The sequence below is a fragment of the Pipistrellus hanaki genome (genome assembly GCF_964339955.1).
Source record: "Pipistrellus hanaki genome assembly, chromosome: 10".
Taxonomy (NCBI): Eukaryota; Metazoa; Chordata; class Mammalia; order Chiroptera; family Vespertilionidae; genus Pipistrellus; species Pipistrellus hanaki.
The window spans coordinates 41,363,566-41,378,315 of NC_140512.1; the positions used below are offsets into that span (position 1 = coordinate 41,363,566).

General features: G+C 43.6%; 1 protein-coding gene across 1 annotated transcript in view; it reads right to left on the reverse strand.

Annotated features, from left to right (window-relative positions):
• Window positions 1–14,750, reverse strand: part of RAPGEF5 (Rap guanine nucleotide exchange factor 5) — a 181,753-nt gene that overhangs the window by 98,127 nt on the left and 68,876 nt on the right. Inside the window, exon 7 of the mRNA XM_084896499.1 lies at window positions 12,748–12,796. Coding sequence (XP_084752625.1) covers window positions 12,748–12,796 — 49 coding nt within the window. The remainder of the gene's footprint in view (window positions 1–12,747; window positions 12,797–14,750) is intronic.

Here is a 14,750-nt window from a genome sequence, read left to right on the forward strand (position 1 = left end):
CAGGTGTGCACACAGCAGGTCAAGTGTACACACAGCAGGTCAGGTCTGCACACAGCAGGTCAGGTGTGCACACAGCAGGTCAAGTGTACACACAGCAGGTCAGGCCTACACACAGCAGGTCAGATGTATACATAGCAGGTCAGGTCTGCACACAGCAGGTCAGGTCTGCACACAGCAGGTCAGATGTATACACAGCAGGTCAGGTCTGCACACAGCAGGTCAGGCCTACACACAGCAGGTCAGATGTATACCCAGCAGGTCAGGTCTGCACACAGCAGGTCAGATGTATACACAGCAGGTCAGGTCTGCATACAGCAGGTCAGATGTATACACAGTAGGTCAGGTCTGCACACAGCAGGTCAGGTCTACACACAACAGGTCAAGTCTGCACCCATCCCCTTGTCAAGTAAGGTTTTATGGTAGGCAACCATCTACATTTAAAAAATAACATTAGAGCCTTCTGCCACTCATATGATGCTCTTCAGATATTTTTGTTTGAATTTTCAGCAATTCTATAGCTACATCTTCCCCTGACATGACAGCAGGATTCCTGGCAGAGGAACCACCAAGAACTCCCTGAGAGACCTTGTGTTTGCAACCACTAGCAGAGGATTGGTTCAGCCAATCAATCAATCAATGGATGGGGGCAGCCCAAGAGGAGACCAGCAAAGATTTGAACATTTCCCTGAACCCTCATCTAAAACTAACATGCTAGACCTTAAAGGAATGTCCTTTTGTTACACATCTGGCATCTTTCCTACACTATTTTTAATATTTGACCTTTGTCAGGTTACATCAACTCACGAACTTCAACTGTATTACTTGCCAGACAGGGTGGTGATAAGCACTGGCCCACAGGACAGCGTGCAGAAGAGGGGTTGGACGAACGGGCTATTTTATAGTATGAGACACGGCGACGTGCTTTTTACTTCTGCATTTCATCTGTGCATGGGAGCGTCTTTCTAATCAGACCCACCTCCTACTGGGGCAGAATGGAAGACAGAGGATGTAAAAACAGAGTCATTACTATTTGTATTCCAACACCCAACGCAAAACATTGTAGCAAGACAGGCTTGAAAGGGCAAAAGCTGTCGTTCCTTCCCTCCACACATCAGGAGCCAGCTCTGGGAGGCTCCGATCTCTGTCCCGCTCTCCTGGGAGAGCTGAGCCAGGCTGCCCCTCAGGAGGCAGTCAGGACAGCTCAATGCTGTCCCCAGGTTGCTCCAAGTGGACATCAGGGGAGATGAGTAGAGAGGCAGCAGAGATGAGAGGTCTGAGCCACGGACCCTATCTTCCCTGGCTGGGCTGGGCTTCAGCTCTGAGCAGGTGAGGACCCCGAGGCCAGGAGTGGAGGCTCAGGCCCAGACTGAGCAGTGGCACCCAGAGGAGACTGCCTGGAAGTCTGCCCCCGCCTGCCAGGGGCCCGGCACACTCACAGCAGATCAGCAGCGAGCACCGTAAGGCTGGAGAGGCCAGGGCAGCCGCTTTTCCTGAGTTGCTTTCCTCTCCCAGGATGGGAAGTTTGCAAGGAATTAAGAGTTTTTTTGTTTTAATATATTTTGATTATTTATTTATTTATTTATTTATTTATTTATGTATTTATTTTTACAGAGAGGATGGGAGAGGGATAGAAAGCTAGAAACATCGATGAGAGAGAAACATCGACTAGCTGCCTCCTGCACACTCCCGGCTGGGGATGTGCCCACAACCAAGCTACATGCCCTTGACCGGAATCGAACCTGGGACCCTTCAGTCCGCAGGCCAACACTCTATCCACTGAGTCAAACAGGTTGGGGCTCAAGCATTTTTTGTTGTTTTTTTTTTTTACTTTCCCTGGAGACAAAGGCCAGCAAAGCAGCCAATACTCATCAAGAGGGAGAGGCTGGCTGGAGCCTGTGACAGTTCACAAGCGCAGCAAGAGGCAGTATGGGGGGTAGAGGGGAGATACCGCTGGGAAGTCCCAGAGAGCCCGACCCCGAAGTGATGGGCCCCTGGCCGCCCCTGCAAGTCCTGAGGGCCAGCGGGGACAAGCACGGGCCCTGCAGAGCCCTGAGGAACCCAGGCCACGGTGGGCTCCAGCGACCTCACATGCCAGGGACTGAGAGATCCCAAAAGGAGGATTTAAACCAGGCCCAGGCAGGAGCCACGTTCTGAGCAGACCATCTTTCACAAACACAGTTAAAGTCAGGAGCAGCTTCGCCGCTGCTCGCTGGCAGTGGGAGCAGCTGGTGCCCACAGCCAGCCCAGCTGCTGGGAACCAGGAGCCCGGCATTTCCCATCTGCAGTTCAGTGTCGTGAATAATCCCGAGGACCTGCCCCATTACCATTTTGAGTATCAGACCAAGTGCTTTAATGGCTCACAAGACAAAACAATCCTATAAGATCAGCAGATAACAAGCTAAGCCAAATATGTTTGGGGGAAAAGTTATGCTACAACACTGGCTACCGGCCAAAGCTATTTTTCATATCGCCGCCCAAGGCTCTGAGCCGTTATTTCCTCTCACTTAAGTGAAAGGACATGTACTTTGGATTTTCAAATAAAATAGACGAAATGGAGGTTATTTTGGCCCTTTGTCGGAGCTTTCTTCTTGAAATAACTGCATTAGGGCAGGCCCCAGGGAAATGCCCTTGGAGGGTCCCAGACCACTCAAGTCAGTGTGATCTTTGGATGAGACTGTCCCCGTTGGTTACACGACTAACCCTGGAATTGGTTGACTCATGCAGGCCTGACATTACCAGCAAAATGAATCAACTTTAATAACTTGGAGTTAGGGACACATGCTAAGCCTGAATTTGACGCCCTCTGTCAATGTCAGTGACAGCACTGAGAGGGCTGGAGGGTAAGGGGTGACAGGGGCTGAGCCCACGGCCCAGGAGTGCCTCTCCAGCACCGTGAGGCCTGGGGATGGGAGCTGCCCCTTCCCGGACCAGACAGGGGAGTTAGGCCACTTCCTGGACCACAGGCTGCTGGGACAATGCCCACCCCCTTCCCTCACCCACCTTCACTGTCAGCAAGAGGCATCCTGGCCTGGGCTTATCGACACTCTCCCCCAATGCCACCCCCTACATGAAGGATGGGGAGCTTGCTTTCCTACCAATGGTGAAAAGTTTTTGTTTGCTGCCTAAGTGCCCTTTAGACAGAGAAGAAGGTCCTGCACTTAGTTCCACCTCCGGAAATAAGATCTAGAAATGGGTCTTTTAAGCACACGGAAACAAAACTGAAAAGCGAAAGGAAGACAACGAGAACATACAAAACTAAGCTGGCCGTTGGATCTGCAGGCTTTGCTCCCCATTGCAGTTCGAGGGGAGGAACTCTGACAGCATTTCTAAAAACTGCCATCTGTTCCTAAGGTTACAAAGATAACCCCAATCTCAAACGTGTCAGTCATTTCTTCTACCAGAAAACAATAACAGGATAAGGTGTAGACTTCCTCAATCGATCTTAAGTCTTAAAGCAAATGCTTCATTTTCATTAAATGCTTGCATTTTCAATAGAGAAGCTAGCTGCTTCCTGGCAAAAAGAGAAGCAGACAAGCCTTTAGTTCTGTTGACTGGGGATTTGTCCACAATTGACAGGGGTGTGGCTTCGTTCAGGTGCATTTATTTGGAGCCAGCGTTACAGTCACTCCCCTTTAACTTCCCACCTGCCATGTCCTCCTCCTAATGTTAATACAGAAACCTCAGTGAGGATGTTTGCCTACTCCCGAGACTGCCCACCAATTAAAACCTGGAAATCATTCTCTTCCTTTATAAAGCTCTTACTATCATGCCATGAGAACTTTGTAGTAATTCTGTTATCATTCCCACAGGAAAACCTCCTTTCAGGTAGAGAAACACTGAAAAGTTAGGCAGTTGTCCAATCAGTAAGTAAATAGCAAAAGTATACTACTTTTCATTTCCCCTACCCTGCCTCGTTCATTAGCACAACACCCTTCATAAAATACCAGCTGTGCCCAGCTGGTGTTGCTCAGTGGTTAAGCACTGGCCCATGAACCAAGGGTCACTGGTTTGATTCCTGGTCAGGGCACTTGCTGGGGTCGTCAGCTTGATCCCCAGTAGGGGGCGTGCAGGAGGCAGCTTATTGATGATTTCTTTCCCATCAGTGTTTCTATCTCTCTATCCCCCTCACTTCCTCTCTCTCTAAAGATCAATAAAAACATATTTAAAAAGACATACACACACACCAAACACCAGCTGGCTCCCTGAGATTGCAAATCACACAGACCTTGGCATGTGCTGGTGAAAGTGGGCAGCTAAGTCACATGAGGGTGAAGTGGTTATACCGGTAATTCAGATGCCAAGGCCTCCATCCGCACTTAATGAGGGGGTGGAGGAGGGGAGGCAGGAATTAGCACTACTAACCAATACTGCAGGGAACTGCTTTGCAAATTCGACCTGGAGACCGTTGCTTTGGGAAACACAGTTTTATTTAGTCAAGGATATAGCTTTAGAGAAGGAGAGCCAGGATAATTTTTAAGGATATGTATCCATTTTCCTAATCTCCAAGCAAAACACTATGTCAGAAGGTACTGTTCACACAGAAGCTGTTCAATGCAAACCTTCTGTGACTCCAGGGTCAAAATTTCTATCACCAATCTCAGTCCCCCCCCCCCCCAAAAAAAAAAAATTGCAATCGCTGTATTAAAACGAAATCTTTTTATAAGCTATCTGAAAAACGTAAATTGCTAGAACCACAGTTTGTTTAGCCACCTTCAAGGAAAATGTCTGATTCAGAAACAATCGAATAGTAAGTGTTCATGTGTCACTTAATGGAAAGACTAGCATGCAAAGTAAATCTCACTTTGATGAAAACAGCATAGAGGCGCTCTGCGGAATTCGGCTGAACCCAAGGGCAGGCCTGGCGCTGTGTACCAGGGAGCGTCAGTTACTTCTACCCACACTCACTGTGTTCATGTCATTTCCAGTTTTACTGAGAACGGCGACACTTTCATGGCTGTTTATACAATTAGACGTTCAATGTGACGAATGATGGACAATAGCTGGGTCATATGGCCAAGACAAAGATCCCCCCCCTCCCCCGAGAGCTCTTCGCCCTCAATACGATGGGCAGCATAAGTGTTCCCAGAGGGGTGTAGGGGGCAGGGGGTTGTGTGTGGAGAAGAGGGCTTTGGAAGACTTTTACTTAGGAAAAATGTCAACGAAATGCAAACAGCTCAGAAAGCAAATTAAATGAACAGCAGTTACTATTCCTGGATTTGTATTGAATAGGCAGAGATGGTTAAGAAGGGAAAAGCTACTTTGCGTTTGGTGTTGAGGACTGAGCCTGACCTCTTCCTTTTATAAAAAATGGGAACAGGGTGAGGGAAGCCAGTGACTCACCAGAGTGAGCCCAGGCCAGGGTGGGAGTCAGAGTTCCTGACCACCAGCCTAGGATGCCGGATTGGATTCTGGTGGGAGACGGGGCTCAGCAGACGGCAGAATTTCCTAACTTTATAAAAACAGCATATGGGCCAGGATTCTTCCTCAGGAACCCCAGAACCTCAGCGGGGAAGCTGCCCTGTCCACAGTGTGTTAATGACACCCATTCGTTACCTCAATCAGCTCATCAGCTCAACAAACTCAAAACCTACATCATGAAAGAAGGGGCCCTGATGGCATTGCTGGTTCCGGTGTGGTGCCACTTACCCAGCAGCGCAGGGACAGGGTAGCTCCACCAACAACATAGCACTGTCGTCGTCTCCACACACACACACACACACACACACACACACACACACACACCCCAGAGCTGGGATGGGAAGGGACTTAATTTGTGAGGGAAGTGGAGCCCCTCCAGGAAGTTACACTGTGGAGAAGGGGGTACCTGGGAGATCTCCGTGTTTATGCTTTGAAACTTAAATCAATTTAAATATAAATTGCTCTCCTTTCCTGTCATTATGAGGAAGGAGTAGAATGTGGGTTTCAGATCTCTGGTGTGCAAATGGTCATTAACTTTCATCTGACCTTGGGTGCAGAACTGATATTGCATTGACGCACAGGGTACACTCACGACACTCATTTCGTTTCCTCACAGAAAATAGGTTCCCAGGAGCGGCGGTGCCAGAAGCTGCTTTTCCAGTGAAGAGAAACCGTGATCCTCCCTCTCACACTTTTCTCAGCCTCACACCCACCCCCTGCTGCAGACCCCGGGAAACCCGCTCTCCAGATGGCAACGTCCATGAAACAGGCAATAAGAGGTCAGAGTCTGGATGATGTAAAATCACTGTCCTGGACCACACAGACCCTGGCCTGGGAGCCCTCACAACCCTGGTTCAGGCGCCTTCGGTGCTCATTTTCCTTCGCAGTATCTGATCCTCTAAAATAGAACAAAATCCCATTTTGAGGAATAATTACCTTCGTCTAATCCGCACTGCATATAGCCACCGAAACGCCCTGCAGCACGTTGTTGAAAGCGAAGGCCTCACAAACCTTCCATTCTCGAGAAAACTCTGTTGTGGCTGTAATTCTTCACCTCCTTGGCACATCAGATTCAGTTACTATCTTCATAGACACAACCATGTTGAAGGATGAAAATGACAGTCATCTCGCTTTGCTTCCTAATTCCTAAAATCCTGAACAACCCTCAGGGTTACAGGAGTCCAACCAACTTCCTGCACGTGATGCTCTCAGCCCTCTTGCTGCTCAGGAGCCATCGGGGCAAAGGGCTGTTCTTTCATAGCACGCCATTGCATGGTTATTTATCATTTCGACTCAATAGCTCTAATTACAAAAGAGGGTGTTGTGGGATTGTTTTTTAAAAAGGCAATTTTCTTTGGATCCCAGTGGGAGAGTTAGGAAAAATTTACAGAGCATCTGCTGAGTGCATTTCCCATTGTTCCTGGCCTTTACGGATGCTATTAGTTTCTCAGTTGTAGGAGGTTTACATTTTCAAGTATTACTTAAGTTTACACTGCACTGGGAATTATAGTTTCAAGACTCTTGTTATATGGTCTTATGCCATTAAAATAAAATAGGAAGATGCAACCTCTCAACCACTGAATTGATTGCTGGCCAGTAAGAAGCAGCATTGGATGGGGTGCGAATGTACAAAGGCTGTTAGCAAGCAGGGGAAGAACAATCTCGGGAAGTGTTAGAACAAGAGGTTATTATAGCACCAGAGAAGGAGAGGTTTTACAAGCTTCTACAATAGGCACGGTGTCAGACAGAGCCCTCTCTTCCAGGGAAAACATCCTAGACCACCGATCCATCAGGAAGACCAGAATGTGGCTGATTCTTTTAGAAGAGAACACTTGCTACTTCTTTCCTCTTGGTTAGCAAATGCTAAATGCCACATTCAGTGGGGTTACAAGGCAATCAGTATAGGTCTCTGCTGACCACATTGGGAGTGGTGGCCGCTGGCCAGCTCAGTGTCCAGGAGCTGGCAAAGGAGAAGAAAAGGCAGAAACCAAACCACATGGAAATATCAGCCAGAACAACGTTAAGCGGTTGAAAGTATCACTAAAAATAAAGCACAATATCTTAATTACTTAAAAAGAGCTAAAAATATCTGCCATTTTAAGCTAGTATTTTTTTTAACTCAACCATTCATGATAAAAACACTCAAAGATTAGAATTTTAAAAATAGCTTTTTAGAGTATTTACTTCCCCCACCCCCAATAAAAAGTTATCACAGAAAACCAAAGGGTAGAAGGATTTTGAGATAGCAATGATCGTACTAGCATGTGAGTCTATCTTTGTTGGCCCCTAATTTTATTATTAACATCTACTCTAAAATTCCATTATATTATACAGCCCTCTACATTTAAGTGATGTGTTTACAAAAGCATAAGGGTCAAGTCTAACACAGTGCAAATGAAAAAAGGAATCGGTCAACTAAAAATAAAAAAATAAAAATTTAAACTGATAAGAACAAATGCCTATCCTGGATCTTAGTCAAGAATCAATAAAACTAAAAATCTGGAGCACCATAAAAACTAGAGCAATTCCATACATGTAATGTTTATTTTTTCCTCCTACATGTGCAAAACAAAAGGCCTTATTTTCTACTGTTAAAAATAACCAGCCCATCTATTTCATTTCTCATGACAAAGACACATGAAAATCTTCTCTTTGGAATGCTTCCACCCTGAGGGAGAATCTCTCTTGTCAATTGTGTCAGACCTCAAACCTTAGACAGAGCTTCTTGTCAGCATTCCCCCATCCTACATACACTTAAGAAGGGGGCTTAACGCTGCTAAAATCTCCTAGGAGGTGCTGTTGGTGACCAGTGATTGTTACTAACAGTGGATATTAAAAACAGGGAGTTTCAGCACAATATCAGGGTCATAAAAGATGCTCCATTTGCCTGGTGGGTCCACCATGAATGCCAGACCCAGGGATGGCCTCCCTGAATGTGCTACACACAGAGTTCAATGTATGCAAACAGTAGTAACCTGGCTGTTGAAATCACACAAACATTCAAATGCCTCGCTAAGTTTGAATATAGGATTCAAGCCACGATGATGAAATAAGAGGATGTCTGAGGCTAGGAGAAACAATTTAACTCCAAAGTAAAATATTGAAGGTCCCCTTATCCTTTCTAGCTCATTAAAAAGAGCATTTTGCCCATTAAAAATAACATGTATAGCCTGGCCCAAGTGACTCCATTAGTTGAGCATCATCCTGTGCACGGAAAGTTGCTGGTTGGATTCCCGGCCAGGTCACGTATCTGGGTTATGGGTTTGATCCGTGGTCTGGGAGCTTATGGAAGGTAACCAATAAATGTTTCTCAAATCAATTATCTCCCTCCCTCCCTTTCTCTCTCAACATGTCCTCGGGTGAGGATTAAAAAGAAGAAATACATAACATTTATAAAAAGCCCAAACTAAATGCAACAGATAAACCATTTTATACTCTTTTATGTTATATATATTTTAATGTGTCAAAGAAACAATAAAATATACTGGTGCCAATCAATCCCCTCTCTGGTTTCCAGCTTTTCTATCATTTGCACCTCAAAGAGTCCTGTGTAAAATATCCCTAGGGTTGTAACTCCATTAAGGATAATGAAGGTAATGAATAAAAATATTCACTGTTATGATTAAACGTTAGAGCTAGAAGGAATCTCTAAGGTTAGCACATTCTACACAATCCTTCCTTACTCCCACCCGTACTCCCAAGACACAAACTGGAATCACTTTGCTAAGGTTCCAGAGACATTTAATGGCATAAACAGAAGAAAGCCCTTCTTTCGTTTACAAACATCAATGTCCTAGGTATGTATTTTAAAACATCTAAATAGCCATGGACTAAGCAGAGAGAGTGAAATATAAAAACAGCCCAAGAGATTTACCAATATGAGGTCTCAGTTTTCCAGAGGTAGCAGCTCACCATGGTACAAGGTTCGTGGGATCTAAAGATGACAGAGCTAAAGTGCTGTGGCTGGGAATTCCCTGGAAAAGGGAAGAAACATATCTCCCAAGATCCGAATTAGCCACCATTAGCAGTAGAATTAGCAAACCAACAAGGAGAAAGGCAAACAAGGATATCTGGGCTCATTTATGAAAATCTTGTGATGCCTTAAAATGCTGTTCACATTCACTAGTTGGCAGTTAGAGGAGAAACTGTTTAAAGGTACATCCTAATGGCCTCTGAGAAGATTACAACCAAATGGATTTTTTACTAAGCTGGAGCCTTGAATCATTTATGTAATTTATTGATTGGCTGCTATTTTCATTTCTGTTTGTATGGTGAGCTGAAACAAACAAACCAAAATAATCACCCAACTTTTTCTTTATACAAATTCTTATTTTAATAACCCTTCACAGCAAGACATAAATCTGGCAGGACCACCTGAGCCCTAATGAGTGGTTTTACTGAAAGATGTAAGATATTAGGGTAATCAATTCCTTCTGTCAAGCCACAGATGTATCAACTATCAGTTTAAGACTTTTTATTAGATGTTTATCAGCTTTTTTCTTCTTTAAAAAAAATAGTTTTAAAAAACTATAACAAGCACACACAGAAAGTGCCACTCTGCAGCTGGTATGCTTTAATCTTGAGATCATGCTTAGAGAGAAGGAGAGGGAGGGAGGGAGGGAGGGAGGGAGGGAGGGAGGGAGGGAGAGAGAGAGAGAGAGAGAGAGAGAGAGAGAGAGAGAGAGAGAGAGAGAGAGAAACACTGATGTGAGAGAGAAGCATGATCAGTTGACTTCCGAATATGCCGCAACCTAGGTATCTGCATATTAATATATACTACAATATCTACAAATAAATAAAGAGATGTCTGAAAATATATACAAGACAAGAGTAATAGTGGAAAAAACTCATAGACACAGACAATAGTGTGTTGATTACCAGAGAGAAATGGGGAGTGGGGAGGTAGAAAAGGGAAAAGGAGCGATAAATGGTTATGAAAGGAAACTTGACTTGGGGTGGTGAACATATAACACAATATAAACATGATGCATGATGGAGCTGTACAACTAAAATCTATATAATTGTATTAACCAATGTCACCCAATAAATGCAATAAAAATGAAATTAAGTTATTGTAAAAGGAGTAATAGTCGTTATCTTTGTTGGTGACATGATGGATGGTTTCTCAATTTCTTCATACGTTCATGCATTACCAAAATTTTTTCAATGAGTATGCTATCCTATAATTGTAAGAAAAAATAATTAAAACTATTTTATTATGAAAAAGAGAAGTAATACATGCTTATTGTATATATTTTTCTCACTTAACATTTTACTACATTAATTCTTCAAAATATAACTTTTAAAGCTATTCAACATTCCATTACACTGATCTCCCAATTTTACCATTTCTCTACTAGGAGGCTTAAGGACTGTTTCTAGTTTCTTATTGTTAAAAACAACAACAGTGCGATAGATTCCTTCTACTTGAATCTTTACATGCCCTTCTGGTTATGCCCAATACCTGGAACTCCAGTTATGCAGTTACTGGATAAAAGAGTCAGGGATTCTAGAATGCCGAAAAATTGCTGTCCTAAGACACTATGAATTCATGTCCCCTCATTGGAGTATGTGTGAGAGACCATTTCACTCTGTCCCTGAGAATTTGCCAAAGCTGTGTTCACATGCCACGCTCCATAAATCAAACAAGTAACCAAAACAGACTAACTTCATATAACAACACGTCAAGGCACAAGCTGACTTCACACCAGTCTTCCGCTTTGCACATTTAACATGTATGGGCCTCACTCCTCTTCATTTTCCTTCACCTTTTGAAAGTTCAAACTTCTCAGCCTGTCAATCAAAACCCACCTCTTTGCACCTTGTTCCTCTGGCTCCAGCCACTCTTGCCTCCTTCCTGTTCCTCAAACACATTTCACACCCCTCTGCCCAAAGGCTCTTGCCTGGATCCACAGGACTCACCCTCCCACTGTCGTCAGCTCTTTGCTCAGAAGTCCCCACTCCCCACCGACACTGTGCGAATTAGCACCCCCCTTCTCCAGCCTCCCTGTCTATTGATTTGATCTGTTTTTCTCCAGCACTGACACACGATTTTTTTAAAATTATTTTCCAATTTTCTGAAATTAAAAAAAAAATCCTCCAAGACACTGCCATCCCAATTCGTACAAACTATAACTCTGTCTCCTTATCATTACAGGAACCAAGAGCAGTGCTAGCACCACTTATTTCTAAGCCCTCCCTCCTGCAATTGTTATACTGATGTCTTCTCCATGTTGGCCTCTGCCCATGGGAATACCCACAGTCCAATGCGGCTCATGGAGGAGCTCCGGCCACTCTGCCCTCTCTGTGCAGTAACCTTCCCGCCAAGAATGCTGCTCTTTGCGCCCTCCTTTTCTCCTTCCCAGCACCCAGGCTCTGTGTTCTCTAGGGCAGCAAAGTCAACAAAGTTACATATAAGCACAATCAGATAATTCCTACTAAGATGTGTGTAATTCCGTAAGTAACTGTGAGAAAAGCAAATTCTTGGGGTTTCTAACTGGAAAAAAAGAAAGATATAAAAATAAATGTATGGCTTGTGTTTTTAAGATATTTCCATTCCATGTATTTCTTCAAATTTTTGTCATCTCTTTTCTTTTGTCTTAGTCTTTACGCCTGAAAAGTCTTATTATAGCTTGCCATTATCTAAGAAGCATCTGTCTCCCTTGTGTTTATCATTCCATTCAGCACTGACCTCCTCCCTCTGAACAGCAAAGGATGCCTCCTTCTGACACTCCTCCTCCCTAAGCAAGTGTTTTTCTACCTCAGTGAGTCTCCATCTCATATTGGGTGTCAGCCTCTCCTTCAAAATGTATTTGAAAGCTGCCTTTCCACATGTCACTTCCACCGCTTGTTTCCCACGGTAAGAAGCACCAGATCCGTGCACTCGGTCCTACGTAAAACGCTGGCTTTTAGATGTCATTACACACTTACGTTATTTTCAGGAGTAACCACTTGGAGATAGAAAATATCTTTTCAAAAATGACAACCTTGGTGTTGTTTATTTCTCTCTCTCTCATTATAATAGACAATGCAACGTGTTTTCTTTCTTGTGTTGTATACACAGACTTTCATGGCTGCAATGAACTAAACACATCTTTAATTTCATTTTTCCTTGAAAGGTAAAATAAAGGCAGCGAACTGTTAAAGAACCATATGTAACAACCTGTGCCATTTTGATGGTGGGATAAATTATTTTTAAAACAAACAATGGTACTTTTCTGCATTCTACACCAAAGCTTCCTGAGGTGCACTCAGCTGCTCACGGCCACGTGATATATGAAATATTCCCTCAGAATGAAACCTTCCTCAGGTCTATGAAAGACTACTCACCAGACTTCTTTGCTTTCAAAGCAATGACAGCTGCTAGCTCTCTCTGCACCTAATAAAATAGTAAGAAAAACATCAATTAGAGTAAGAAAAATGTAGATACCAAAAATGGTACTTTGTTTTTGTATATATACAACCCAAATTCAGAGCTATAGCAATCAGAGCTAAATATGCTGCCACTTTTTTGGGGTTTTGTTTGATTTTAATAATGTGGAAAAACCTCTGCATAGAAATTTTAAGCTAAAAAGCTGAATCATAGTAATCTATTTTAAAAAGAAATTAGATGGTTGCCAGAATGTATGTATCATGAAACATTGGTATTTTTGCTAAACTTACTATGGGAAGAACTTCAAATATATAATTATCAAACACTCAGAAATAATTCAAAGAACGAATGATTTAAAAAAGGCATATATGTTGGCAAAGATAGAACTATTATTTATCTCTCAAAGATTCTAGTTTATACAAAAATTCTACAACAATGAAGAAGGGTGACCCTGATTTAACAAGATCTCTGCCAAAACACAATAAATGCTCATTTGAAATCTGACAGGTTTCCAGCAAACAGTTCAGAAAATATGCCACATAAAAGCAAGTGCTACCAAGTCACAAGGTAGGTGTAGTTGGGATAGACAAGACAAACTTAAAAGTCCTAAGTGCCATAACACCCCCCTTACTTGTCCAGATTTTTGCTTGCTCATGCTCTGTCTCTCAAACCCACATATTCGAGCGCTTAAATCCTTTCCTGAAAGCCTTCCAGAAGAGACAAAAAAAAAAAAAAAAAAAAGTTAACTACAATCATTTTCAAAGAAAAAAAAGTAAGGAAGATTAACTTTCAGAAATTTGTGTTGGGCAGCAATTAAATATTCCATAACAAGAAAGCGCATGCCCCTACAGGACACAGTCTTTGAAGCTTAGAAGTGTGTGTATCTTCAGGTGTGTGGAGGTAGAGGAGGAGGAGGAGGAAGTGGTGGAAGCAGTAGTGGTGAGTTTGGAAGAGTTCTGATAATGAATTTTAAAGGGAAAACATGGAAGTTTAAGGTTAAAGATTTGCTGTTGGGATTAGTTTAATCTGTATTTATTTACTTGTAGGTAAAAGTAGCATAATAGCCTAGACCCTGGGACTCCACCTAGAGACCAGGTTCATGGTGGCCAGGGCATCCTCACCCCGGAAGACAGCAGCTTCTGTGGCACTGCTCTGCGGCCTTGCTTTCCCTGGCTGGCAAGACCCAGTGCCATTCAAAAGGGCATCCTCATGCTAAGTGAAATGAGTCAATCCGAGAAAGACAGGTATCACATGTGGGATCTAAGTAACAAAATAAACTGATGAACGGAGTGGATCCAGAGACATGGAGGCATGGAACAGCATGCAGAATCTCAGAGGAAAGGCAGGAGAGTGTGGGAGGGTGGGAGGTAATCAATCAAAGACCTTGTAAGCATATATGCATAACCCATGGACATGAACAATAGAGTGCTGAAGGCCTGGGACAGGGGTGGGCTCGAGGGGGTCAATGAGGGGAAAAGAAGGATATATGTAATACTTTCAACAAAAAAGAACTATTTTTTTTTTTTTTTTTTTTTTTTTTAGAAAAGGATATACTCTTGATTTAGCTGATTCTTTGATGCCTTAAAACTCTCTCTAGAAACTTAATACTGTAACTAGAGGCCTGGAGCATGAAAATCATGCATGGGTGGAGTCCCTAGGCCTGTCTGGCGATCAGGGCTGATCAGGTTCCCTGCCTCCCCACCTCATCCTTCCCTCGCTTTCTCAGCCCCTGCCACTGCCGCAGGTCACCCTCCATGTTCCGCGCCTCCCCCTGATGGTCAGTGCATGTCACGGCGAGTGGTCGAACTCCCAGTCTCCAGGTCAAACTCCCGAGGGGACACTTCGCATATTGGCCTTTTATATATATAGATGAGAAGACAATCAGTCCTTCTCCAACCTTGGAAGTCTGAGCTCTGAAAATGCTCACAGTAGGAAAATATTCAGTTCAAGGCTGTCCAGA